The sequence below is a fragment of the Canis lupus genome, chromosome X, assembly GCF_003254725.2.
Source record: "Canis lupus dingo isolate Sandy chromosome X, ASM325472v2, whole genome shotgun sequence".
In the NCBI taxonomy this organism is placed as follows: domain Eukaryota; kingdom Metazoa; phylum Chordata; class Mammalia; order Carnivora; family Canidae; genus Canis; species Canis lupus.
Window position 1 is genome coordinate 76,704,039 of NC_064281.1, and position 25,560 is coordinate 76,729,598.

Here is a 25,560-nt window from a genome sequence, read left to right on the forward strand (position 1 = left end):
CCATTCATCTTTCGTTGGACACCGAGGCTCCTTCCACAGTTTGGCTATCGTGGCCATTGCTGCTAGAAACATCGGGGTGCAGGTGTCCCGGCGTTTCATTGCATTTGTATCTTTGGGGTAAATCCCCAACAGTGCAATTCCTGGGTCGTAGGGCAGGTATATTTTTAACTGTTTGAGGAACCTCCACACAGTTTTCCAGAGTGGCTGCACCAGTTCACATTCCCACCAACAGTGTATGAGGGTTCCCTTTTCTCCGCATCCTCTCCAACATTTGTTGTTTCCTGCCTTGTTAATTTTCCCCATTCTCACTGGTGTGAGGTGGTATCTCATTGTGGTTTTGATTTGTATTTCCCTGATGGCAAGTGATGCAGAGCATTTTCTCATATGCATGTTGGCCATGTCTATGTCTTCCTCTGTGAGATTTCTGTTCATGTCTTTTGCCCATTTCATGATTGGATTGTTTGTTTCTTTGGTGTTGAGTTGAATAAGTTCTTTATAGATCTTGGAAACTAGCCCTTTATCTGATATGTCACTTGCAAATATCTTCTCCCATTCTGTAGGTTGTCTTTGAGTTTTGTTGACTGTATCCTTACCATGAAAGCTAAAGCAATGTCTGTACTACCAAAAGAAAAAAAGTTAAAAGCTTGAAAAGGTAGGAATGAATATTTGCAAACAATATTACAGAATTTGTGCTAGTGGGCTAGAAAATGAAGGACTTTTGTTTATCAGTGGAGAAAGGGACAAATGATAACAAATAATTTACGTAAAAAGCAAAATGCTTCTCCAGTAAACGTCTGGAAAGATGCCACACTGCATCAACTGAAGAAATGGCAATCTGGAGACGTTGTAATAAGTAAGTGAAAAAATCTATTTGCAGAAAATTATTTATGTGATTGCAAATTTTTAAAAGTATGTATCTGTAGCCACGTAAGTACACAAATATTTTAAGGTAGGTGTACACACTACCTAAACAGAAACACCTCTGGAAAATGTGCACCAATCTATTTACGTTGGATATCTTGGATACCTGTGAGTTGGAGTGAGGGGATCATATAGATGGAAGGTGCAGAATGATTTCATTTTTTAAGTATACATTTTTAATGTTTAGCATTTTGCAATTAGGCAAATTTGTTGAGGGGAACACTTGAAAATATCTAATAACCAATTCACAAGAAAAGTTCACATGTATTTACCATGTTATGAAAATGTTCCCATGATACTGCTTAATAAACAAATACAAACTTCAGCTTTTGATTTGACAGTTTATCTGTATATGTGTGTGTTTCTGTCTTACCCTTCCCTTACCCCAAATGTTCACGCTCTCCTGTGCAGAGTTTTCTTCACCTCTCCCAGGGACTGAATTTTCTCTCTCAGGGCATGGAGATCCAGAAAGGGATTGTGGACAGAGTAGAACATTCCAAAGGGAGTGGAAAATTCCAGAAAGTTCTGGCTAATGCACCGGAGCCCAAGCGCCTCCCTCCTTCTTTCTGCCTTGCAAAGCCCTCTGGTCGGAGACTTTCAGAGCTACACTTCTGGCTCTGACCACTACACTGACTGTATTTTTTTGTTGTTGTTGTAAAGGAAAAGGCACGATTTGTTTAATTCTACTCTCATTACAGTGACCCACCAAACTCTGTTTGCTATGTCCTTTATAGTTTCCAGGTCTGCTATGTGTGTGTGTTTTGCTTTTGGCTGGTGTGTGTGTGTGTGTGTGTGTGTGTGTGCGCGCGCGCGTGTGTGTTTGCTTGCTATTATCTCTCTGGAATGAGGTGGAGACGATGCCAGCCATGTAATTATTTTCAGAATATTCTGTTATTTTGCTCTAACTTTAAAAAAAAAAATCCCAATATTGAAGCAAGAATTTAGCTAGGCTACGTATGCATGGACATGTCACCGCCATTCTGTGGAGCTCAGTTGCAGTTTCTGTTTCTCCAAGTAGCATCTGAATGACCCCAAACAAGCTCTGGCACCTCATTAAACCTCAAGAAACCTCGAAAAGCTGGTGACTGTGATATCAGAGTCCCCTTGTTAAGGAATACATGACAGAGCAGATGCAATGTAACAAGTCCAGAGTCTGGCCTACAGCTGGCACTCAGAGTTCTCTGGGTTCACAGAATGAGGGAACAAGATGTATTGCAGTGGATACAGAGTCTGGCATACAGAGTCCCCTGTGTTTGTAGCTATAAGTACCTGGGTCCGGTCCCACCCCTCCTGACTCTAGTTGGCCTTTTCTGCAGGGCAGATTCAGTTGGAAACAGTTCCCTGGTAGGCTGGTAGCAAACTCAGGGGACAGTAATTATAAGAAATAAAGTCGCCTCGGGCGCCTGAGGCTGTCTTCTCCATGCCTTTGAGGAAGGGACTTCCCGTAAGGACTCCATCTTGCTTGTGTGGCGCTGACAAAGGGGTTCGGGACCTCCCCTCCCCTTCCTCAGCAGCCGTCGTTGATCTCCAAACCTCCAGCTCCAGACCCCACAGACTCTCTTCACAAGCAAACCGGGAGGACATTGGTGACGGATCACTGCCTTCAGTCCACACCATGGGTGAGTTGGTCAGCATGAGGCCTTGGTCTCAGATCCCCAGAGGGTATGAGGGGTTCTGGGCCCCTTCCCAAACCACATCACCCCACAGGACACCCAGCCAACCCCCTTTTAGAGGAAGGGTGGAGTGGCCCAAGCTGACTATTCTCCACTCTCTTGAAATGGGCTAAGTGGGCCCTGACGTTCCCATCCTGGTTCCATTCCACATGGAAAACTTCCCCTCCTATGGAAGTGGTCATGGCTGAGGTGAATTTTCTTCACTGGTTGAGGGGATAGACCTGATTTATGTGGTCTTCACAGGTCCAGAGTTTGGAGAGTGGGGAGGGTCTCCTAGGTTGGCAGGGTAGGAGGCAAATGGGAGGGGGTGTTGGTATAAATTAACATTCTCTGGATGCCTGCTAGAGGCTGGGGACAGGCAGAGCACCCACCATTACCCTTGACTCTTACATAAACTATTCAGGGTAGACTGTATTACCCCCATAGAAGTTTCTTGAGGTTTGTTTTATAACCCAGCATATGACCTCTTCTGGAATGTCCCACGTGTAGTGGTTATGTGCCCTGTTCCACGCCAATTAAGTGAATTTGTTAGTTTACTTAATTCTCATTTTAAAATCTCCACCTAGTGGAATTTATGTCTGCCATTTTATAGGTCACTCAAGGAGGTGTGCTAATGTTTCCCACTGTAATGGTGAATTTATCCATTTCTCCTTTTACTGTGATCACTTGCTTTGCACGTTTTGGCTCTGTGTTAAGACATGCACACAAATTTAGAATTTTGTACTAATGGCTTCTTTTTACATTGAAACTTTTATAATAATGAAACATCCCTCTTTTCTCTAGCAATGCTTTCCCCCCTTGAATTAATACCTTTCCCTTTAGTAATATGGTTACACCAGCTTGCAGTACGTTAGTGTGTAAATGGTACACATTTTGCCTTGTTTTAGTTTTATTTTCAAATTTTATAGACAATTAAACTTTGCATGTGTCTCTTTTAAGGAGCATTTGATGGAATTTTTTTTCTAGGTTCATAATATCTGGTTTTCTATTTGGAATATCCAGTCTGAAACTTTTAATGTAAATATAGGTATAACTTGATTTCTATACAGCGTGTTAACTGCACATTTATTTCTGCCTGTTGTAAGGCCCTTTTCCTCTCCTTTCCTTGAAATTATTTAGTATTTTTTTAGAGGGAAAGAGAGGTGGGGAGGGGCAGGGGAGAGGGAGAGAGAGAGAGAATGGCTCTCTCTGAGATCATGACCTGAGCCAAAATCAAGAGTCGCACCCTTGGGGCACCTGGGTGGCTCAGTCAGTTAAGCCACGACTCTTGGTTGCAGCTCACATCTTGATCTTGGGGTCATGATATCAGGGTTTTGAGAGAGAGCCCCGCCTTGGGTTCCATGCTCAGCGTGGACTCTGCTCGAGATGATCTCCCTTTCCTTCTCACTCTGCCCCTCCCCTCACCCCTCCTCTTTCTCTCTGTCTGTCTCTCTGTCTCTGTCTCTGTCTCTCTCTCTCTCATGAATAAATAATAAAATCTTTAAAAAAAATTGGACCACTTAACCAACTAAGCCACCCAGGCACCCCTATATTAGTATTAAATTGTTACCTTATTTGGCCGGACAGTTAAACATTCTCATAGTATTTACCCTTAATACCATAATGTACTTTTTGCCTTTTCACGGTCTGATGTAAATTACTTCTTTAAAGCTCTTCATTCAGACAGTGAAGGAACGTTGAAACACTTTGATTCCACTCACACCCTCCCAAGGTATTGCCATGAATTTTAATTCTATGTATATTTAAACCCCTAGAAGAAATTAGCCTCATGGTGCTATATAGTCGATACTCATTTAGACTTGCCTACATACTCACAAATGCCATTCATTAGTCTTTCTTTCCTGCATCTCTGTGCCTCCACGTGGGATCATATTTCTTCTGCCTGAAGGAGAACCTTTAATATTTCTTTTAGTCTGAGTCTTCTGGTCACAAATTTTCCCAGTTTTGCTACATTAACATCATTGTGAAATGTACATCTTTCCTTTAGGAATGTTTTTCCTTAAAGCATACTTTGTCTCCTCTTAGTATTGTTATACTGACTTGATTATCCCGTTACTTTGGGAAGGTTCTCAAGCAAGATCTCTTCAAATGCCACTTCTCCACATTTCCCTCTCCTTCATTCTTGGACTCAAATGAAGCATGTGTTAGATATGCCCACTACATCTCATTTAATTCTCTCCTCTCTCTTCTGGTATTATCCATATGATGTCTCTCCAGGCTATTCTGGATATTTTCATTAAATCTAACTTTCACTTCTCTAATTCTTTCTTCAGGTGGGAACTCACCCTTGACCCTTGAACCATAACACCAAACTTTCAGGGTGGATTTTGTTATCCCCCAAGGCAGAGGAGGGAACTGTGAATTAGAGGTGCTAGGCAACTTGTCCCAGGTCACCTAGCCTGAAAAGGGCAGAGCAGGGGGCTAACATCACAGATGAAACCCTAGGCCCAACCCCTTTCCTCTGTGCTCGATTTCTTCGTGGCTGCAAACGCTCCCCACGTCTCATCCTCCCAGGAAAGGGAACCACAGTGAAGTTTTTCAACCTTTTTGGCACTGTGCCCTATTTTGTTTTTGGATGATAAAAGTCAGTGATATTTCTTCATTAGCCATGGTATCTCCCCAGAACCTTTTGTGGCATTTGGGACCATTGACGTGTTGTTCTCAATTTCAGGGCATAATAACGTAGGTAACTCCTTGCAAAGAAGAGCAAGATGCTGGAGTATTTACCGAAGGAGATATAACAACTGGTCTGAACAAGTCAGTTCTGGCATTTGTCCTTCACCCCACCAGCAGCAAGATGGAGATCCAGCAACAAATGGCACTCACATGAGCACCCGAGTAAGATAGTAAGTGACCAGTCAGCATAGCTGAAATGTACCAGCCAGTGGAATATATAGCCTTGTAGTTGAATACATCAGTCTCTTCTCCAACCTGGAAGAGTGAAGAATGATAGAATCAGGATAATGATTGAGCAAACTTTATTGTACCCTGGGATCAGTTGGAAAATGTGTAATAGAAGTCTTTCTGAGCACATGTAGACTACTTTCTTCTTTCCACTTGCCCACAGCACTCCCTATGCCATTCCACCGTGTCATTGGAGAGGCAATTTTCAGAAACAAGACCAAGTCCAAGCTAACATGGAGGGAGAGCAAAAGCCTCCAGAGAGAAAAATGAAGGGGGAGAGGCAGGATGAGACCTCGGGGAGCTGGTTCAAGATCATAGTGAGTGTCTTGGCAAAAGGGGCCTAATATGCAGAAGAAGGTGAACAGAGGGAATTGTGTTGGACTCATGTAGAGATGCTGGGTACTTTTCTGGGGCAGAGGAGTGGGTAAGCAGTCTTTTTATTAACAGGAGTTAACATCCTAGATCAAGTAAGGGCAGACTCAGAGAAGCAATATAAAGGGAACAGACTGACTACAGGGAGAATCCGGTAGGTTGTCTAAGAGCAGAGGAGACTACAGCCAGGGAGATGGAGCAACTCCACACCGGAAGGCTCAGTTTAGCTCTAGCTGAATGTGGGAGGAGGTTGAGTCTCTGGTGTCCCCTTTGGAGAGGCAGGCTAAGGCACCCTGCCCTGAGCTAGGATCACTTGGAACTTTATAAAAGGAAGTACATGTTAAACATCTTAAGTTGATTATTTGAAGAAAAGCGTTTGAATGGAAAGGAAATCCATGTCTGGTACAAACGTTTGCAATAATGGATAATGTCCTATCAGAAGAAATTATTTTAAAGTTTTAAAGCCCCCCCCAAAAAAATGTATGAAACAAAGACAATGGTCTTCCCTAACCTTCTCTTAACCTTGGACTCCATTGTGTCAATCTCTTCTCCCATCTCTGCCTCCTAGATTCCATTCGGCATCAAATATGAAGAGACGTGGCTGCTGAATCTGATTCAGGGACAATGCAGTGTCCCCTTCACCCCAGTTGAAGTAAGAGAAGACAGTGAGGCAGATGAGAAGAAACAGGGCAGATGAGCAGTGTCTTGGGTCTCATATTCTCTTTCTCTTGCCATTCTCCCTATAGTTTCACTATGAGAAAATGCAGGCCCAGTTCTTTGTTGAGAATGCCAGCATTGCCTTTGCATTGAAGAGTGTCAACGGGAAGATCTGGGATGAGAATAATGAAACGGTGCGTGCCAAGGGCATGACTGTAGCTAGTTGGGGGCAGGAGGGCAAGAGAGGGGTAAGGTCTTGCGTGTTCCCAAGGCTCAGGTTTCCTGGTACTTACCCAGCCCCTCTTGTGTTCCCTACAGGTCTCTGTCTTTGTCTACCCCTCTGACGCACCCCACTCTGTGCAGAAGGAGCTGATGTCAGAAAAGGTGGAGCAGACAAAGGTAATGCAGACTCAAGACTAGTTGTGCATCCACATCCAGACCCACATCTTCTTCCCACACCTATTGCCCCCATCTCCACCTCAAACTCAGAGCCACTGACCCCATCTCTAACTCTGCAGCTGACCATGAACAAATGATACGTAGTTTCCCAGCAACCTCTTAAGAGCCAGAGAGTCCCCTATGCCTCTGGTATGCCCACAGCAGTAATTCTAGGGCATGTGAGGGCAGAGGGGTCTGCCTGGGAAGGAGACATAGGGATGGTAACGTGGGGAGGGGTTGGAGCTAGAGCTGTACCAGCCGGGCTTCTCCTCAGCCTTCTGATTGCCTCCTCTGGGCTTCTCGGAGACTTGATCACCCATGATATTGCAATGGTACTGAATCCTAGAAACAGCATGGCTGCCTCCCTGCAGACCCATGGAAAGAACATTTCCAAGGTGAGGACTCAGGCCCAGTGCTGAGACTGATGGTGAAGTGGGAGAGGTTAGGTAGAAGAGGCCCATTGGCCCCAGATATTCCCCGTTGGGGTCCTCACTCTAACTTTTTCCTCATCATAGCTTTTGCCCTTGAACCCAAGCAACAAGAAGCCTTACCAGCGGGATGGCCCATCCAGCATTATGCAGAATGCCTCCAGTATCAAGCCCTTGAACAGTGAGGTGAGGTGTGGTACCCAGATCCCTCTTTGAAAGGAAGGCAGGAGTGCTCATGGAGTGGTGACAAGAGTCAGGAAGTGGACTTGTTGGAAAAGGGAAGGGTTGCGGGTGCAGGATCATCCTGGCCATCTTTCTCTGCTCCATGTGTTTCCTCCCCATAATTATAGGTGAAGTCCGCAGGGGAGTTGGACAAGAGCAAAAGCCTGCAGCCAGAAGAGATGAGTGCCAACAGAAGCTCCCTGTGCACCGCTTTTCCTGATAAATCAACCAACATAAGGTCAGTTGTACACTATGTCACCCCATGGGACTCTGAACTATGCCTTATGGTGCCTGTTTGGAGGAGGCAGCAGCTCCGTTCCTTTGCGGGGGGGGGGGGGGGACCAGAGGCCCTATGCTCTCCTCCCTCTGTCCCTCACCTGTGCTTAGAGGTCTCCTTCCCTTCCTCTGACCTGCTCACCTGTTTGTCTGGTCTGGGATCTGTTTGCAGGCTATCTGCACACAGTTTTCTCTAGCGTGCCCTCTGCAAAGTGTGATCCATGAAGCAGGGCTCCCCTTCCTCACTAGGACCAGAATGACCACCTTGAACCACATGCTGTGACCTGGACAGAGAAGGGCCCTCTAGCCCAGAGCCTCATGCTGAGACAGGCCTTCCAACTCCCTCCTGAGACAGCGTTTCCCTCCCTTGTTTTGAGAGGGAGCCTCCTTTCCTTGAACCAAATGTATTGCCCGCCCCCCCCCCCAACCCGCCCAATCTCAGGCAGCCACGATGGCTTTCCTGCCCCATGCTGAGGGCTGAGGTCCTGGGGAGCTGTTCCCTGAGGTCCTGTTCCTCTGGCCCAAAGCCAAGATCTGGTCCCTCCCTGGGAGACACCAGGGTTCCCTGAGTCAGGGGGCCAGAAGTGGGTGACTGCCAGTGAGCCGAGGGCTTTCCTGAAGCAGGGATGGAAGGCAGAGGGCAGAAGTGCTTGAGGAGAATGAAGGACAGGCCTCTCAGAGGCACTTCCCCCTCCCCTCCTTCCACACATCTCATCAACCCGACTGGTCCTTCAGGGGAGCCCTGGGGATCCCGACATTGGTATAATCCCTCAGGCTAGGAACCAACTGAGACAGGCACAGGTGCACAGGGGCCATCAGGAGGGAAAGCAGGGATCATAAGAGGAGGCCACAGAACCTCAGCCGTGCTGACCTGGGGCTTGACCCTCTACTCCTTCTGGGACAGGTCTCCTGCCCCTATGGTTGCCTTGTTCCCCATGCCCAGCTTGGATTTAGCTCACACAGGTGACAAAGTTTCAATCAGCATCCAATGGGCCCCCAGCCCAACACCTGCATGTTTTCCATTCCTACTTTGGGTGCTAGGGCCAGCCAGGGCAGATGAAGGAAAAGGCTGCAGCCATGGGGCCATTTCCTCCTTCTCTCTTCCTTCCTGACCCCTGCCACCATGGTAGAGCTTCTTTCCCTTCCCTTTGCTTTGCTTTCTCTTCCTCTTAGTCTCTGGTTCCCCTATGTCTCTCTCGCCTTTCTCCTCCTACCCTCTCCCCCTCGTCTGTCTTTATCTCCCTCCCTCTCCCTCCCTGCCTCCTGGTTCTTGCCTCACTCACTCCCATGCCCCAGCATCCTGGGCTATCCCTTGGTGGTGGTGGTGGGGGGGTCATAGTGCTGCAGAATGCTGGACCCCTAGTGAGGTAGCAGAGTCCTGGGCGCCCACCCCATTCCCTCTTCTCTCTGGTGCCTTCGGTAGGGATCTGAAGGAAAGAAGGGAGGCAGGGAGGGGAATTCAGCCCTGGAGCCTGAGCTCCAAATGTTGCTTCTGGTGGCACTGGAGAAGGCAGTCAGGGCAGTCTAGGTGGGAGCCGCCCAGGGGGAAAGAGAGGGAGGAGGGGGTGGGGTGGAGAAATGGAATCAGAGAGGAGGGGAAGAGAGTGTGTGCTTTCCCTATAGGTCAATCCACAGTGGAGGTGCCAAGGGCCCCGGAAGGCTGGGACACTGTGGTGTAGGTGGGACATACTGGGCTGTGAGTCAGGTGTAAGTGTGCTTGCTCCTATGACGAAGGACACTTGCAAAGAAAGTCTCACTAACTTTTCTATTTTGTCTGGATTTATGCAGCTCCATCCTGGAATTGTTTCCCAAGTTATTATGCCTGGTAGGTGTATTCCTTGATCATTGACTTCTCTACTGGCACGGATGCTTCCCACAACCTGCCCTGAAGCCATTTAGGTCTTGCAGAAGTTACAATTTTCATGACCCTTAGACCGTGGGATTCGCGTGGGAACCCGACAAGGGCTCCAGATATCCTTCAACCACGTTCTCCACAGGCATCAGGGACCTCAAGACGATGATCCCAAATGTAGTCTTGCCCATGTAATTTCAAGGGCCATTTTACACCTGGCCTCTGACCCTCACCCTCTCTGGGGCCCATCCTTTCCATGATTGTCCAGTACCAGCTCCTGGTCTACACTGCCCACTTCCTCTTTTCCTTTTCCCAGGATAGCCAGGAGTCGCCTTCACCAACCAGCATTGGTATTGCAGCTCACAAGAAGTTACCAACCTGCAAGGTGAGAAGGGTGGATCAAGCAGGGTTTTGGGTGGTGCGTGAGGAAGGGGTATCAGCCATGGTCCTGAGGACCATTGTGATTTCAGGGAAGCTTCTTTGGATCTGATGCACTGAAGAGTCTAATCCTGCAATTCCTACTGCAGTAAGTACTCCTGGGAATCTGGGGAAGGTGATGGCTAGGATGGGTGAGGTCACTCAAGCTCAGGACTGCTGACTGGGTCTTGAAATCTCATTTGGGGTCTAGACCACAAAGATAGACTATCCTCATTGCCACCCCCCATCCCCCCGCAGGTACTACTTGATCTACGACTCTGGAGACCGTCAGGGTCTCCTCAGTGCCTACCACGATGAGGCCTGCTTCTCCCTGACCACTCCCTTCAACCCCAAGGACCCAGCCCTGTGAGTAGCAAAACTCAGACTCTGCTCCTGGGCCCTGTGGCTCCCCAGCAGACACAGGGCAGCTCCTGGAAACACTCACACTGGCCAGACCACCACCTCTTGCTCCCTTTTCTCTCCTAGAAGCAGCTTGTGTGAATACTTCAAGGAGAGCAGGAATTTGAAGAAACTTAAGGACCCCTGTGCGTGTGTGATGGGGAATACTGGACAGGGAAAGGGGGTGTGAGGAGATAATTATAAGGTCCCGGGTGTGGCAACCCCTGACCTTTGCTCCCTTCTCCTCTCTTCATAGCCCTGCGTGTTCAGCTGCTGAAGCAAACAAAGTGTGACATCGTGCGCTCCCTCTGTGTGCTGCCCAAAACTCAGCATGACCTCAGCTTCTTCGTGGTGGACATGTGGTTCCAGACGGTGAGCATCAGTCTCCTCCCTTGGGCAACCCCAGAAAGCCACAGGTGGGTAGAAAGTTTAGGTGACTTAGCACCTGGGCTCTTCTCTTTCAGGAGATGATGATCTGCTTCTCCGTCAATGGGGTGTTCAAGGAAGGTGCGTGTGTGTAGAACCTCCTCCCCAGATGCCCCCACTGCTCTCCCCACTGCTAGCTGGGCTCCCTCTCAGAACTCTCCCAGCTTTTCTGGTGCCTTCCCTCCCCTTCCTATTCCTGCTATGTTCTCCCATCTCCACTCTGCCCTCAAATCATCCCGGTCTGAACTAGGTCTGTGCCTGTCTGCCCCACATAGTCTGGGCATTAGGGACACAGTCTGTGGAGTTTGACGGCTCTCATCCTAGATCCTTACTCTGTGACCTTGGGTTCTTAACCTATAAGTTTCCTCATTTGCTAATGGAGCTAATGATGCCTATCTCTTGAGCAGCTGTGAAAAGTGCATCAAATGCACTTGATAGGGTCTCTGTCACTGGTAGAGTCCCTGTCACAGGGAATAGATTGCCTTCCCCATCCAGAACACCTTGACTCCCCAGAGAACAAGTGTCCCCTTCAGCATGAATATCAACTCAGACCCTGACTGGGGAATGCTGTGTGAGTATGTAAACATGTGGGATGCTAAGGGGGTATTGTTGTGTGTTGCTGAAGTGGAAGGAATGTCTCAGGATTCTGTTCGCGCCTTCACCCGGACCTTCATCGCTACCCCTGTCAGCAATTACAGGTGAGTGCTTTGTTGTGGGTGTAACACCCAGTTCAGTATGAGTTCAGGGGTATGGGAATGGGGAGGTACAGTCTTTGGGGTGTTCTCAATATTGTGAAAAACCATCAGGTACATCCAAGGAATCATGTCTCCTAGTGATTAAGAGCATTGGCTCTGAAATCAGATTATGGGTTCTTTCCCTGATCCCCACACTCACTAGCTTTGTGACCTTTGTCAAGTCACATGATCTCTTTGTGACACAGTGTCTTCCTCTGAAAATGGAGATTAGACCGTCCACTCCTTGGCAGGTGTGTTCGGTAAATATGGACGTAAAATTGTCCGTGGTTTGGGGATAAACCTATAAATGTAGTGAAATTGGTTAGACAATCTCTCTAAAGGGTGAAGGAAAAATAGAGGTACCGGCCAAGGAACCTGAGTGGCGTGCCCAGTAAGGGTATGGAAAGAATCTGGTTTCTGAGTGGCAGTGGGAGCAGGATCGTTGTTGGGGTGTGGGTTTGTCTATCTGTCCAGTTTCTAAGGTCCCATTTTTTTCCTTCAGCCTGTGCATCGTGAATGATGAGCTGTTTGTGAGGGACGCCAGCCCCAAGGAAACCCAGAGCACATTCTCTATCCCAGTGCCCACACACTCCTGCAGTTCCTGGCCCACCCTCTGCCAGAAGCAGCAGGAAGTGGTACAGACTTTCTCCACTCAGTCTGGGATGAATCTCCAGTGGCTTCAGAAGTGAGTGTTGGGGGTGCATGGGGATAGGAGGGAGCTGGGAGGAACCAAGATTGAATCATGTCAACTTGCAGGTAATTTGTTTTGCTCATTTATTTCACTAATTATCACCCTGAACATTATCCTTTCATTACTTATAAGCTGAGCTCTTCCTTCCTTCCTTCCTTCCTTCCTTCCTTCCTTCCTTCCTTCCTTCCTTCCTTCCTTCTTTCCTTCCTTCCTAGCTAGCTTCATTTTGTTTGTTGTTTTACTTTCCTAAATCCATGGACCTGTGCCTTTATTGACAAACATTTTGGTTTCAGGAGTTTTTCCCAGTGCTCACTGTGCCACAGGGTTCATTCCATTGCCTACATTGTGATAAATGTGGTGGCATGTTTCTTTTGCATAGGTTGGGAAATGGTACTGTGCAGTTAGATTGTGTCTGCTTTAGTTTTAATGGATATCACCTATGCTTTCTCCACACTAGGTAACTTCATGACAGCCAGTGGGACTACACAGGTTCTCACTTGGCCCAAGGTGAGGCTGAGGAATTCAGGCCAAATGAGCCGAAACTGGGTGGCCTGGGGATGAAACTCAGGGCTCCTGGCTCTGCTGATCTCCCAACTCCTTCTCTTCACTTCCCTCCAGGCCAAGCACACAATCCCAAAGGAGGCCCTCACCCAGACTCATCCAGGATCCTGAGAACGCAGCCCTGACAAGAAACTCTTGGATGTAGTCATCTTCATCCTCATCTTCATCATCTTTGTTGTCTTTTTTCTGTAGCCTGAGTTAGTTGACTGAGTGGGAGGTTTGCTTGGGGCTGGGAAGCCAACGTTTAACTGACACTAATCCGCTCAAAGATCAGTTGTGTATTTTCCCACTCAGGATCCTTGATTCTCTGCTTAATAAATAGTGACATAGCATGTTATGTTGAATCTATGCAAAATCCATTTGAGGCCTGTATTTTGATCACTGGTCCACAGAGAAAGAAAAGGAGAGTCAAAGAGGCTCAGTGACTCTTGGAAAACAGTAAGGGTAGAGGCTCAAAAACTGGACCTCTCTAACGCCCAGGCTATGTGTGTGTCCTGTGGCTGTGTGGCTACCACAGTGGGGCATGTTCTCTCTCACTCTGTCATACCTGGGGATGCTTTTCTGTGCCCCTAGTGTATTAGTCAAATAGTTTTAGGCAGAGAACACTATTCCTTCTTAGCCATACAAATCTATTCAAATTTAGCAACAATCCATTTGGGGAAAAACAGCAGTAAAGAGCACAAGAGAACCTGAGGAGAAAAGACTTGTCTTCATATATTACTGACATTGACACATAAAGACATAAGTAGAGAGAAAGGAAACTGATACTAAAATTGTTTATAAGATCAATAGAAACACCCAAGTAAATATATAAAAAGCTCTGTAAGCATAATAATCTACAAAATCACAACTGCAAATATTGTGATAAGGTAATAAGTGAGAAAAGAAAGTTAATGATTGTATTATCAGAGAAATGTGTGTGTGTGTGTGTGTGTGTGTGTAAATGCATGGCATCATGCATGTTTTCTGTACTGATGTATTAGTTTCCTAGGACTGCCATAACATTACAATAAAATAAATTAAAATTTAAAATTTCAAAAGTTGATCATCTCACCATTCTGCATGTCCAAAATCAAAACTACGGTGCTAGAAGGGTCATTTTCCTTTGAAGGCTCTTGGAAGAATCCTTTCTTGCCTCTTCCAGCTTTCGGGTTTTCCTGGTGATTTTTCCTGTGTGACAACATAATTCATATCTCTGCCTCCATCATACCATGGCCACATCTCATCTAAATATCAATTTTTTAGAAGATTTTATTTATCTATTAATGAGAGACACAGAGACAAGGAAGAGACATAGGCAGAGGGAGAAACAGGCTCCTCACAGGGAACCCAATGTGGGACTCCATCCAGGAACTCCAGGATCACATCCTGGGCCAAAGGCGTCTAGACGCTCAACCACTGAGCCACCCAGGAGTCCATAAATATTAATTTTAAAAGTCCCAAATCTCATCATCTAAATCAGGAGTGGGTGATTACTTACTTAAGTGGCATTACCACTTAAGTGGCAACTTACTGTTGCCATGTTATTGTTTTCTGTGTGTCTTATAGTTTCAACTTAAGTTGGGTAAATTTTTTCTCCATCTTGGACCTATAAAACTTGAAAACAAGTTATTAGCTTCCAAAATAAATGGTGGTGAATTCATCTGATATACATTCTCATTTTGAAAGGGAGAACTTGAAAGGATTGAAAGTAAATTCACCACTCCCAAGGAAATTTGAAATTCCAGGAAAGTGAATTCTGATAAGTTTCAACAGCCTGGAATAATCCTCTGTGGCTTGAGGCTCTATTCTCTGGGCCCATCACAGTTGCCCTGCGTTCTCTGGACTCTGCCTCTATATCTGTGTCTTTGCCCTCATAATCATTCTCTATTTTTCTTGAGGAATGACCCATATTAGCAGCCAAGTAGCTCTATCATCATGTTTCCTACCTTTAGAATCCTAGAAGTCTGACAGTCTTCCTTCACTTTGTGCCTCCTTTGTTATCTTCAAGTCAAATTGGCAGTGTTATAAGTCCAAAGTAGTCTAACGCTCTTCTTAAAAACCTTGTGAATCTTCCATGTATGACTAGGAAATCCATGCCATCAGACAAGGGGTTTTTCCACAGATATTTACTGGATAACCTCATCTTTATTTCTGGAATCTGCTGAGAAATTGATTGGATCCATTAGCCACACATCTAATGTCTTGAGCAAAGGGTGGTCAACCATAAGCAGCTCTTTTTCCAGAACACACTTAAAATCTTTTGCAACCTAAATATGCTGAGAAGTAACAATTCAATCTTCAATTTAACTCTTTCTTCTCACCTTTTACTGTAAACTGCAAGGAGAAACACTGCTTGGAAATCTCCTCAGCAAAATAAGCAAGTTCATTGTTTAGAAATTCTACTTTACATCCAACAAAACATAATTCAGCCAAGTTTTCTCACATCTTATAACAAAGATTGCCTTTCCTACATTTTCCAATAATATGCTCTTCATTTCTGAGACCTCACCAGAAGCACTGTATTTTAACGAACAGTCTCTTCAAGACCACCTAGGCTTTTTCTGTCATGTCCTTCAATTTTTTCCATTTTCTACCTATTTCCCAATTTCAAAGCTACATCCACATTTTAAGGTATTTGTTGTCACAGCCCATCATTCCAGATGCTAGAATCTGTATTAGTTTCCTAGGACTGCCATAACAAAGTACCATGAAGCAGATGTCTTAAAACAATAGAGATTAATTCTCACATTCTGGAAGCCAAGAATCCAAAATCACAGTACCAGCAGTGCCATGCTCCATCTAAAGGCTCTAAGGGAAAGTCTCTCTTGCCTCTTCCAGATTCTGGTGGCTGTGGGGTTTCCTTAGCTTGTGGCAGCATAACTCAAATCTCTGCCTCCATCTTCACATGGCCTTCTTCCTCTAATTCTGTCTTCTCCTTTTCTGTTTTTTTTTAAATTTATTTAAGGAAATTTGTCATTAGATTTAGAATCCACCTTAATTCAGGCTGCTGTCATTTTGAGATTCCTATCTCAATTACATCTGCAAAGACCTTTCAGATCACCACTTCCTGGGAAGCCTTCATGTTGTTGATTTCTGCAGTTGAGAACCAGAAATCCTCTTAGGTAAGAACATCCCAAGGGTCATGAAGGGCCTGACACCCACAGAAAGTCCAAATGCACTACTTTCTGTTTACTTCATGCCTACTCTCCATTTTCATAACTTTCAATTGGGACTCACTACCCATAGACAGCCAACAGAGGTTGTCATCCTGTTGTACTTTGTGCAAGGTAACTGTTTCTTGCACCAGCTAAAATGAAAGTACTTATCATTTTTTGAGTAATATTTACTGTTTTATACTCACAGAGACAGTCCAAGAGATAGATTGTCATATATAAGCATGTGGGGTACTGAGATTTTGGTGAAAGAACTTCAGATACCATCTATTTAAAGCCATAGTTGACACAATTAACCATGCCAGGATCCCCTAATGTCTCACACCTCTATTGAAATCCCTGCCTCTCCATCCAAAAATCACACACCCACTCAATCAAAATTGGTTAGGTTTGAGGTCACAGGAAATGAGTCAGGGCAGAACAGATCCCTTATGGCCCAGTTAATGTCTACCATTGCCAGTTCTAATGCCTTTTGTCTTAGGAAGGACATGACTTGGTGCTTTAGGTTGAGAATTAAAATCACAATCCCATTTCTTATTTCATATACTTTTATGACCCCAGTTTTTATCATTTATGTTGTCCATCCCTTTTGTACCAGCAAAAAAATATTGCTTTAAGAGATACCAATTGCCCTTCTACATCATCTTTGGTATGTTCTTTTGGCCAGCATTATCCTCTAGGATATAAACTGAAATAGTTGTATTAGGTTTTTAAATGCATTCTGCCAATCTATGTCTTTTGATAAGGGAGACTAATTTACATTTATATTAAACTTACACTTACATTTAAAGCAATTACTGATAAGGAAGAACTTACTGTTGCCATGTTATTGTTTTCTGTGTATCTTATAGTTTTTGTGTGCCTCATTTTCTCCATGATTGCCTTCCTTTGTCCTTAGTTGATTTTTTTTTTGTAGTGACACATTTTTATTCTCTTATTTCCTTTTTTGTATATTCTATAAATACTTACTCTGGTTACTGTAAACATGATATATAAGATCCAAAGTTTTAACAATCTATTTTAAACCAATAGCAACTTAACTTGAATCACATACAAAACTATAACTTTCCAACTGTCTCCTTCCCTCATTTGATGTTATTGATGTCACAAATTATATCTTTATATATTGTGTATCCATTAATATAGATTATGTTTTTGTCTTTTAAATCCTGTAAAAGAGTAAAAAGTAAATTTTCAACCCAAAGTTACAATCATGCTTTTTTTTTTATATTTGCACAAGTAATTTCCTTTTCTACCTTTCCAAACTCTCTCAGTTTGTGTTTCAGAATGTTTTAATTTTTCCCTCATATTTGAAGGACACTTGCTGGGCAAAGAATTCACATTGATATGGTTTTTTTCATTCACCATTTTAAATATATTATCATGTTGCCTTCTGGCCTGCAAGTTACTACTAAGAAAGCCACCAATAATCGTTTTGAATAAATCTGATGATAGTGGAAATGTTTGTTTTATTTTGGATCTTAGATATATAGCATTCATTCTGGCACCATTATCTACAATGCTAATTGCAAAATTGTTGTTTTTTTTTAAACATTGCCTCACTCTATACACACACGTGCAAAAGTGTAATTAGAGCTAATAAACGAGTTCAGTAATGTTTCAGGATACAAGGTCAATATATGCAAATCAGTTATATATCTATACATTGTCAATGAACAATCTGAAAATGAAATTGAGAACACTATTTTATGTACAATAGCACCAAAAGGAATACAATACTGGGGAGCAAATTTAACTAAGAAAGTGCAAGACTTGATATTTGAAAACTACAACACACTTGAAAGAAATTTAAAATACTAATAAATGGAAATAGGTTTATGTTCATGAATTGGAAGACTTAATTTTTTAGATAAAAATATACTTTGATGTTTTCTATAGATTTAGCACCATCTCTATCAAAATTCCAAGTACCTTCTTTGCAAAACCTGACAATCATATCTTAAAATTCATAATGAAATGCATGAGACACACAGTAGCCAAAACAATCTTAAAAAATCAGAAGACAGGGATCCCTGGGTGGCGCAGCGGTTTGGCGCCTGCCTTTGGCCCAGGGCGCGATCCTGGAGACCCGGGATCGAATCCCACGTCAGGCTCCCGGTGCATGGAGCCTGCTTCTCCCTCTGCCTGTGTCTCTGCCTCTCTCTCTCTCTCTGTGACTATCATAAATAAATAAAATTTAAAAAAAAAAATCAGAAGACAGGGCAGCCCGGGTGGCTCAGTGGTTTAGCACCACCTTCGGCCCAGGTTGTGATCCTGGAGACCTGGGATTGAGTCCCACGTTGGGCTCCCTGCATGGAGCCTGCTTCTCTCTCTGCCTCTCTCTCTCTTTCTCTCTCTCTCACTCTGTGTCTCTCATGAATAAATAAAATCTTAAAAAAATAAATCAGAAGACATTTATAGATCTTACACTTCTAAATTTCAAAATTTACTACAAAGCAATAGCAATTAAGACAGTGTAGTACTCGCAAAAAGATAGATATATAACAATGGAATAGAATTAAAAGTCCAGAAATAAAACCATGTGACTATTGTCAAAGTATAACCACAAAACTCTTAGAAGAAAGTATACAGATTAAGTATTTGTGATCTTGAGTTAGGCAGAAGTTTCTTAGGTATGACGACAAAAAAATTACCAACAAAGGAAAAAAGTAAATAATTTGGACTTTATTGAAATTAAAAGCTATTGTGTTTTTTTTTTTTTATTTTTTTTATTTTTTTTTTTAGCTATTGTGTTTTAAATGGCACGATTTAAGAAGGTGATAAGATAACCCAAACAATGGCCTGAAATATTTGCAAATTATATATATGATCAGGGATTTCTATCTAGAATATATAAAAACTCTCATATCTCAAAAATAATAAAAAGAAAAAAATTCAATTTAAAAATAGGAAATCAGGACAGCTACATGCAAAAGAATGAAACTTGACCACTATCTTACACCATACACAAAAATTAACTCAAAATAGATTAAAGACTTGAATATAGGACCTGAGGCCATAAAACATCTAGAAGAAAACACAGGTGGTTAGCTTTTTGACATAGGTCTTTGGCTTTTTAAAAAATCTGACACCAAAACAAGAGCAACAAAAGCAAAAATAAACAAGTGGAACTACATCAAGGTAAAAAGCTTCTGAACATCAAAAGAAACCACCAACAAAATGAAAATGCAACCTAACGAATGGAAAAAAAATATTTGCAAATCATATACCTGACAAAAGTTTAATATTCAAAATGTATAAAGAACTCACACAACTCAACAGAAAAACAACAAACAATATCGTTTAAAATGAGCAGATCTGGGATGCCTGGGTGGCTCAGTTGGTTAAGCCTCTGCCTTCGGCTCAGGTCATGATCCCAGGGTCCTGGGATCAGCAGGGAGCCAGCTTCTCCCTCTCCCTCTGCTGCTCCCCTGCTTGTGTTCTCTTGCCCTCTCTGTCAAATAAATAAATAAAATATTAAAAAATAAAATAAATAAATAAAATGAGCAGATCTGAATAGATATTTTTCCATAGAAGACATAAATATGGACAACAGGTACATGAAAAGATGCTCAACATTATTAATCATCAGGGAAATGGAAACCAAAACCACAATGAGTTATCCCCTCATGCCTGTTAGAATGGCTATTATCAGAAAGATGATAAATAATAAGTGTTGGTGAGGATATGGAGAGAACAGAACTATTGTGCACTGCTAATGGGAATGTAAATTAGTGCAGCCAGTATAGAAAGAGTATGGAGGTTCCTCAAAAAATTAAAAATAGAACTACCCTACAATCTGGCAATTCTACTCTGGATATTTATTTAAAGAAATAAAAATATTAACTTTAAAAGATATATGCACCTCCATGTTCATCGCAGCATTATTTACAATACCCAAAACATGGAAGTAACCTGTGTCCATTGATGGATACATGTATAAATGTGTGTATATATACACATGCAATACACATACACAATGTAATATTATTCAGGCATAAAAATGGGATTATGCTGTTTGCAAACACATGGATGGACCTTGAAGACATTATGCTAAGTAAAATAAATCAAACAGAGAAAGAAAAATGTTGTATGATCTCTCTTATATGTGAACTCTAAAAAGAAATAAAGAAGAAAGCAAGAAGCAAGGAAGCAAACTTTTAGATGCAGAGAACAGATTGGTGGTTACCAGAGGCAGGCAGTAGAGGGTGGGAGAAATAGGCAAAAGGAGTCAAAAGATAAAAAGAAGTAAAAAAGATGGAAAGGTGAAACTGAAGAGTGAGAAAAAAATTATGGAACATCCACACAAAGAGTATTATGCTGTGTATTAGATAGATAATACTTCATTATCTTAGTATAGTAGATTGCTAGTAAATATCAGTAAGTAAAATATGAAAATGGAGAAGTATATGTAACATATGCACTATTTATCCAAAACAGGGGCATACAAAATTTATGTATACATAATTTTTTATGTATACATAAATTTTTTAAAAATTATTTGCTTACATATATTTATTAAATGAAGAAAAAAGAAATAGGAGTAAGATGAGTAAAGGAAAAGAGGAGTACAGTATTGGGGACTGTTTAAAAAAAAAAGGCCCAAAATGAAGTTACTTATGTTAGCTAAGCCCCATATGCTCAAACCAAGACTTAAATTACAGGTTTTGTTTGTTTTTGTTTGTTTATTTAGAGAAGGAGAGAGAAGGGGGAGGGGCAGAGGGAGAAGGAGAGAGAAAATATTAAGCAGGCTCCATGCTCAGCACAGAGCCTGACACAGGGCTTGATCTCACAACTCTGAGATCATGATCTGAACCAAAATCAAGAGTCAGATGCTTAACCAAGTGAGCCACCCAGGCGCCCCTTAAATTACAGTTTTTGATTTTTCAGAAATTTAATCTTAAGCCACTCAATCAGGAATCACCTAAGTAGCACTAGTTAGGTGATCTGTCTGATATACTCTTGCCATGCTCCAAAGGAAAGTGTTTGCTAGTATGTCTTCCTTGTTCCTGCCACCTCCTGCCTAAAAATCATTTAATTTTGTATAGTTCCTCAGAGCTCCTTTTTGTCTGCTGAATTAAATGCTGCTTGATTCCTGAATAAATGAATACAGTCAATAAGATCCTAAAAATTAATCAGTTGATTTTTTTAAACAGTTTTGGTGGCAGCAATGGGATCTGAGGCAGATTTCCGAGACTTTGGGGACAATGAGAAATAGGCATTGAGACCTGCAAACTCTTTGAGTTCTCTGTCTTTCCCATCATTTCTGAGGACCATGGGTAACTTCCTCTTGATTTGGAGCTCTGCTCACTTTCCATTGAGCTCCTGAGATAATTGACACTTCAGTTCAAAGCCTAGCAGGTCAACCTGAACTAGCAGATGCTTCCACCTAGAATCCAAGTCCTCAGCCCTTGGTTAGTCCACAGTTCCCATTTGTTTGGAGACTGCTGTTTCAGTCGGTAGTTCCACTTTGGGAACTGCTGGTGGTACATACCTAAGGCCTTTTCTTGGTCAGTACCATCTCTATCTCTTTGGTTCCTGCTGGTGCCCAGAGTCCTATTTCCACAGTTTCTGTTAGTTTCTGTTAATATACACATAAGATAAAGTAAGAATAGATCTATTGTAAATGAGAATCTCAGAAACCAGGGCCATAGAATTGGTGGGCATGGGTGAGCAATCAAAAGCTGTTAGAGCAGTCATCACCTAAGACTCGTGTTAGAATATGTTGATCATGGAATGAGTTAGATTGACACTAGGTTATCTGAAAACCTCAAGAAAATTTCCAAGCAATGAGATACACTTTCATATGTACAAACCCTAACCCAGCTGCACATCACTCTTAGGTATTAATTTGCCCCCAAGAGACCCAAGGCTTAGCTAAAGAAATGGAATCCTCAAGTTCCAAAGAACTGAACACACCACCTTCCAGCACACCCGCTTATTTAATGTCTTAAGAAATTTGGTCCTGGAAGCTGTGGATACTACAGAAAAATAGCAAAATCTTAATAAGGACAACCTAGAATTACAATGGCCATTATGCAGAATGTTCCAATTAGAAAAGATTATTTAAAAAGTGCACTTGAAATTAAGTATTCCCAAATCAAACAGAATGGGACACCTATTTTAACTGGTATGCAGAAGCCTCCATAAGATTTCAGCCTCCAGAATCAATAGCTTGATTGAAAATGTTATTACAAATAGCCAGTGAAAAATCAAAGACACAAGAGGTACCTAAAACAAAAGACTATAAGACTGACATGATTCCTACTGCTCCCCTCTATCCTCCTTTACCTAAGTTTTCACAGTATACTAATTCTTTATCTAAATTGTCCTTCTACTTTGAAGAAAGTATTAAACAGTTAACTCTTAAAATAAAACCACTCGAGGCTGCAGGTGATACTCTCCATGTATCTTTTACTCCTTTGTCAAAGATTTAACTAATGTCTATAGTTAATTTCTTAAACCCAGGGAGTATCCTCAAAATTTTTCAGAAGAATTTAGATTCCTCATAAGAGCTTATAATCCTTGGCTGCAAGATCTTTATCAACTTGTGCACACACTGGTAGGACCTGATGAAGTCCAAAAAAGGATGTGGAAGCAGAATGGCAAAACTCTGAGGATGATATTTGAGATCCTTGATCTTCGACATGGTCCCCTTATGGACCAGAAAAAGCTTGTAAAATAGCAAACCATCTTTTAAAAGCTATTCCTAAGGTCATGCCTGCCTTCAATCATTGGCCTATTATTCAAACATGCAAACAAAAGAAAGATGAATCTGTGGGAGACTTTAAAGCTTGTCTGGAAGCTCTCTTTCTATGGCATTCTGGGTTCCATACAATAAGTGATGTTTTCCAACCTGCTCTAGCTGCCTTATTTGAAAATGGATTATCTTCTGAGATTAGTGGGTTAAGAGACAGAAAATAATATGGAAAGCCACTTGTCTGACTGAATTCATGGTCATTGCTGTGCATTTTGTGTTTTTTTTTAATTTATTTTTTATTGGTGTTCAATTTACTAACATACAGAATAACCCCCAGTGCCCGTCACCCATTCACTCCCACCCCCCCGCCCTCCTCCCCTTCTACCACCCCTAGTTCGTTTCCCAGAGTTAGCAGTCTTTACATTCTGTCTCCCTTTCTGATATTTCCCACACATTTCTTCTCCCTTCCCTTATATTCCCTTTCACTATTATTTATATTCCCCAAATGAATGAGAACATATAATGTTTGTCCTTCTCCGACTGACTTACTTCACTCAGCATAATACCCTCCAGTTCCATCCACGTTGAAGCAAATGGTGGGTATTTGTCATTTCTAATGGCTGAGGAATATTCCATTGTATACATAAACCACATCTTCTTTATCCATTCATCTTTCGTTGGACACCGAGGCTCCTTCCACAGTTTGGCTATCGTGGCCATTGCTGCTAGAAACATCGGGGTGCAGGTGTCCGGGCGTTTCATTGCATTTGTATCTTTGGGGTAAATCCCCAACAGTGCAATTGCTGGGTCGTAGGCAGGTATATTTTTAACTGTTTGAGGAACCTCCACACAGTTTTCCAGAGTGGCTGCACCAGTTCACATTCCCACCAACAGTGTATGAGGGTTCCCTTTTCTCCGCATCCTCTCCAACATTTGTTGTTTCCTGCCTTGTTAATTTTCCCCATTCTCACTGGTGTGAGGTGGTATCTCATTGTGGTTTTGATTTGTATTTCCCTGATGGCAAGTGATGCAGAGCATTTTCTCATATGCATGTTGGCCATGTCTATGTCTTCCTCTGTGAGATTTCTGTTCGTGTCTTTTGCCCATTTCATGATTGGATTGTTTGTTTATTTGGCGTTGAGTTGAATAAGTTCTTTATAGATCTTGGAAACTAGCCCTTTATCTGATATGTCATTTGCAAATATCTTCTCCCATTCTGTAGGTTGTCTTTGAGTTTTGTTGACTGTATCCTTTGCTGTGCAAACGCTTCTTATCTTGATGAAGTTCCAATAGTTCATTTTTGCTTATGTTTCTTTTGCCTTCGTGGATGTATCTTGCAATAAGTTACTATGGCCGAGTTCAAAAAGGGTGTTGCCTCTGTTCTTCTCTAGGATTTTGATGGAATCTTGTCTCACATTTAGATCTTTCATCCATTTTGAGTTTATCTTTGTGTATGGTGAAAGAGAGTGGTCTAGTTTCATTCTTCTGCATGTGGATGTCCAATTTTCCCAGCACCATTTATTGAAGAGACTGTCTTTCTTCCAATGGATAGTCTTTCCTCCTTTATCGAATATTAGTTGCCCATAAAGTTCAGGGTCCACTTCTGGATTCTCTATTCTGTTCCACTGATCTATGTGTCTGTTTTTGTGCCAGTACCACACTGTCTTGATGACCACAGCTTTGTAGTACAACCTGAAATCTGGCATTGTGATGCCCCCAGATATGGTTTTCTTTTTTAAAATTCCCCTGGCTATTCGGGGTCTTTTCTGATTCCACACAAATCTTAAAATAATTTGTTCTAACTCTCTGAAGAAAGTCCATGGTATTTTGATAGGGATTGCATTAAACGTGTATATTGCCCTGGGTAACATTGACATTTTCACAATATTAATTCTGCCAATCCAGGAGCATGGAATATTTTTCCATCTCTTTGTGTCTTCCTCAATTTCTTTCAGAAGTGTTCTATAGTTTTGAGGGTATAGATCCTTTACATCTTTGGTTAGGTTTATTCCTAGGTATCTTCTGCTTTTGGGTGCAATTGTAAATGGGATTGACTCCTTAATTTCTCTTTCTTCAGTCTCATTGTTAGTGTATAGAAATGCCACTGACTTCTGGGCATTGATTTTGTATCCTGCCACGCTACCGAATTGCTGTATGAGTTCTAGCAATGTTGGGGTGGAGACTTTTGGGTTTTCTATGTAGAGTATCATGTCATCGGCGAAGAGGGAGAGTTTGACTTCTTCTTTGCCAATTTGAATGCCTTTAATGTCTTTTTGTTGTCTGATTGCTGAGGCTAGGACTTCCAGTACTATGTTGAATAGCAGTGGTGAGAGTGGACATCCCTGTCTTGTTCCTGATCTTAGGGGAAAGGCTCCCAGTGCTTCCCCATTGAGGATGATATTTGCTGTGGGCTTTTCATAGATGGCTTTTAAGATGTCGAGGAATGTTCCCTCTATCCCTACACTCTGAAGAGTTTTGATCAGGAATGGATGCTGTATTTTGTCAAATGCTTTCTCTGCATCCAATGAGACAATCATATGGTTCTTGGTTTTTCTCTTGCTGATATGATGAATCACATTGATTGTTTTACGGGTGTTGAACCAGCCTTGTGTCCCAGGGATAAATCCTACTTGGTCATGGTGAATAATTTTCTTAATGTACTGTTGGATCCTATTGGCCAGTATCTTGTTGAGAATTTTTGCATCCATGTTCATCAGGGATATTGGTCTGTAAT

The 25,560-nt window shown here is 42.5% G+C and overlaps 1 protein-coding gene across 3 annotated transcripts; it reads left to right on the forward strand.

Annotated features, from left to right (window-relative positions):
* The first annotated feature begins 812 nt into the window (after positions 1-812).
* On the forward strand, positions 813-13,308 carry NXF3 (nuclear RNA export factor 3). 3 transcript variants are annotated; one of them, XR_003129567.3, is made up of 19 exons: positions 813-853; positions 2,461-2,540; positions 5,266-5,440; positions 5,662-5,815; positions 6,439-6,522; positions 6,617-6,721; positions 6,846-6,926; positions 7,481-7,579; positions 7,744-7,853; positions 9,680-9,716; positions 10,060-10,128; positions 10,214-10,269; positions 10,419-10,526; positions 10,647-10,705; positions 10,816-10,931; positions 11,024-11,066; positions 11,611-11,683; positions 12,222-12,917; positions 13,029-13,308. XR_003129567.3 is itself a non-coding variant. In XM_025431681.3 (19 exons), exons 1-18 carry the CDS (start codon positions 2,342-2,344, stop codon positions 12,869-12,871), a joined length of 1,755 nt encoding a protein of 584 aa, XP_025287466.1. In that variant the 5' UTR covers positions 2,132-2,341; the 3' UTR covers positions 12,872-12,917; positions 13,029-13,308. The 3 variants fall into 3 exon arrangements, 1 of the variants encoding a protein (XP_025287466.1); XR_003129568.3 differs by lacking the exon at positions 813-853 and adding an exon at positions 2,132-2,365; XM_025431681.3 differs by lacking the exon at positions 813-853 and having other exon boundaries at positions 2,132-2,540; positions 12,222-12,404; positions 12,868-12,917.
* The last annotated feature ends 12,252 nt before the right edge of the window (positions 13,309-25,560 follow it).

Bases quoted from the DNA above. Each gene is read 5' to 3' on its own strand.
- NXF3 (XM_025431681.3), top strand. From the start codon at position 2,342: ATGCCTTTGAGGAAGGGACTTCCCGTAAGGACTCCATCTTGCTTGTGT. The intron at 9,717-10,059 runs GTAGGTGTATTC...TCCTTTTCCCAG, and splicing joins TTCCCAAGTTATTATGCCTG to GATAGCCAGGAGTCGCCTTC. The intron at 10,527-10,646 runs GTGAGTAGCAAA...TTTCTCTCCTAG, and splicing joins AACCCCAAGGACCCAGCCCT to AAGCAGCTTGTGTGAATACT.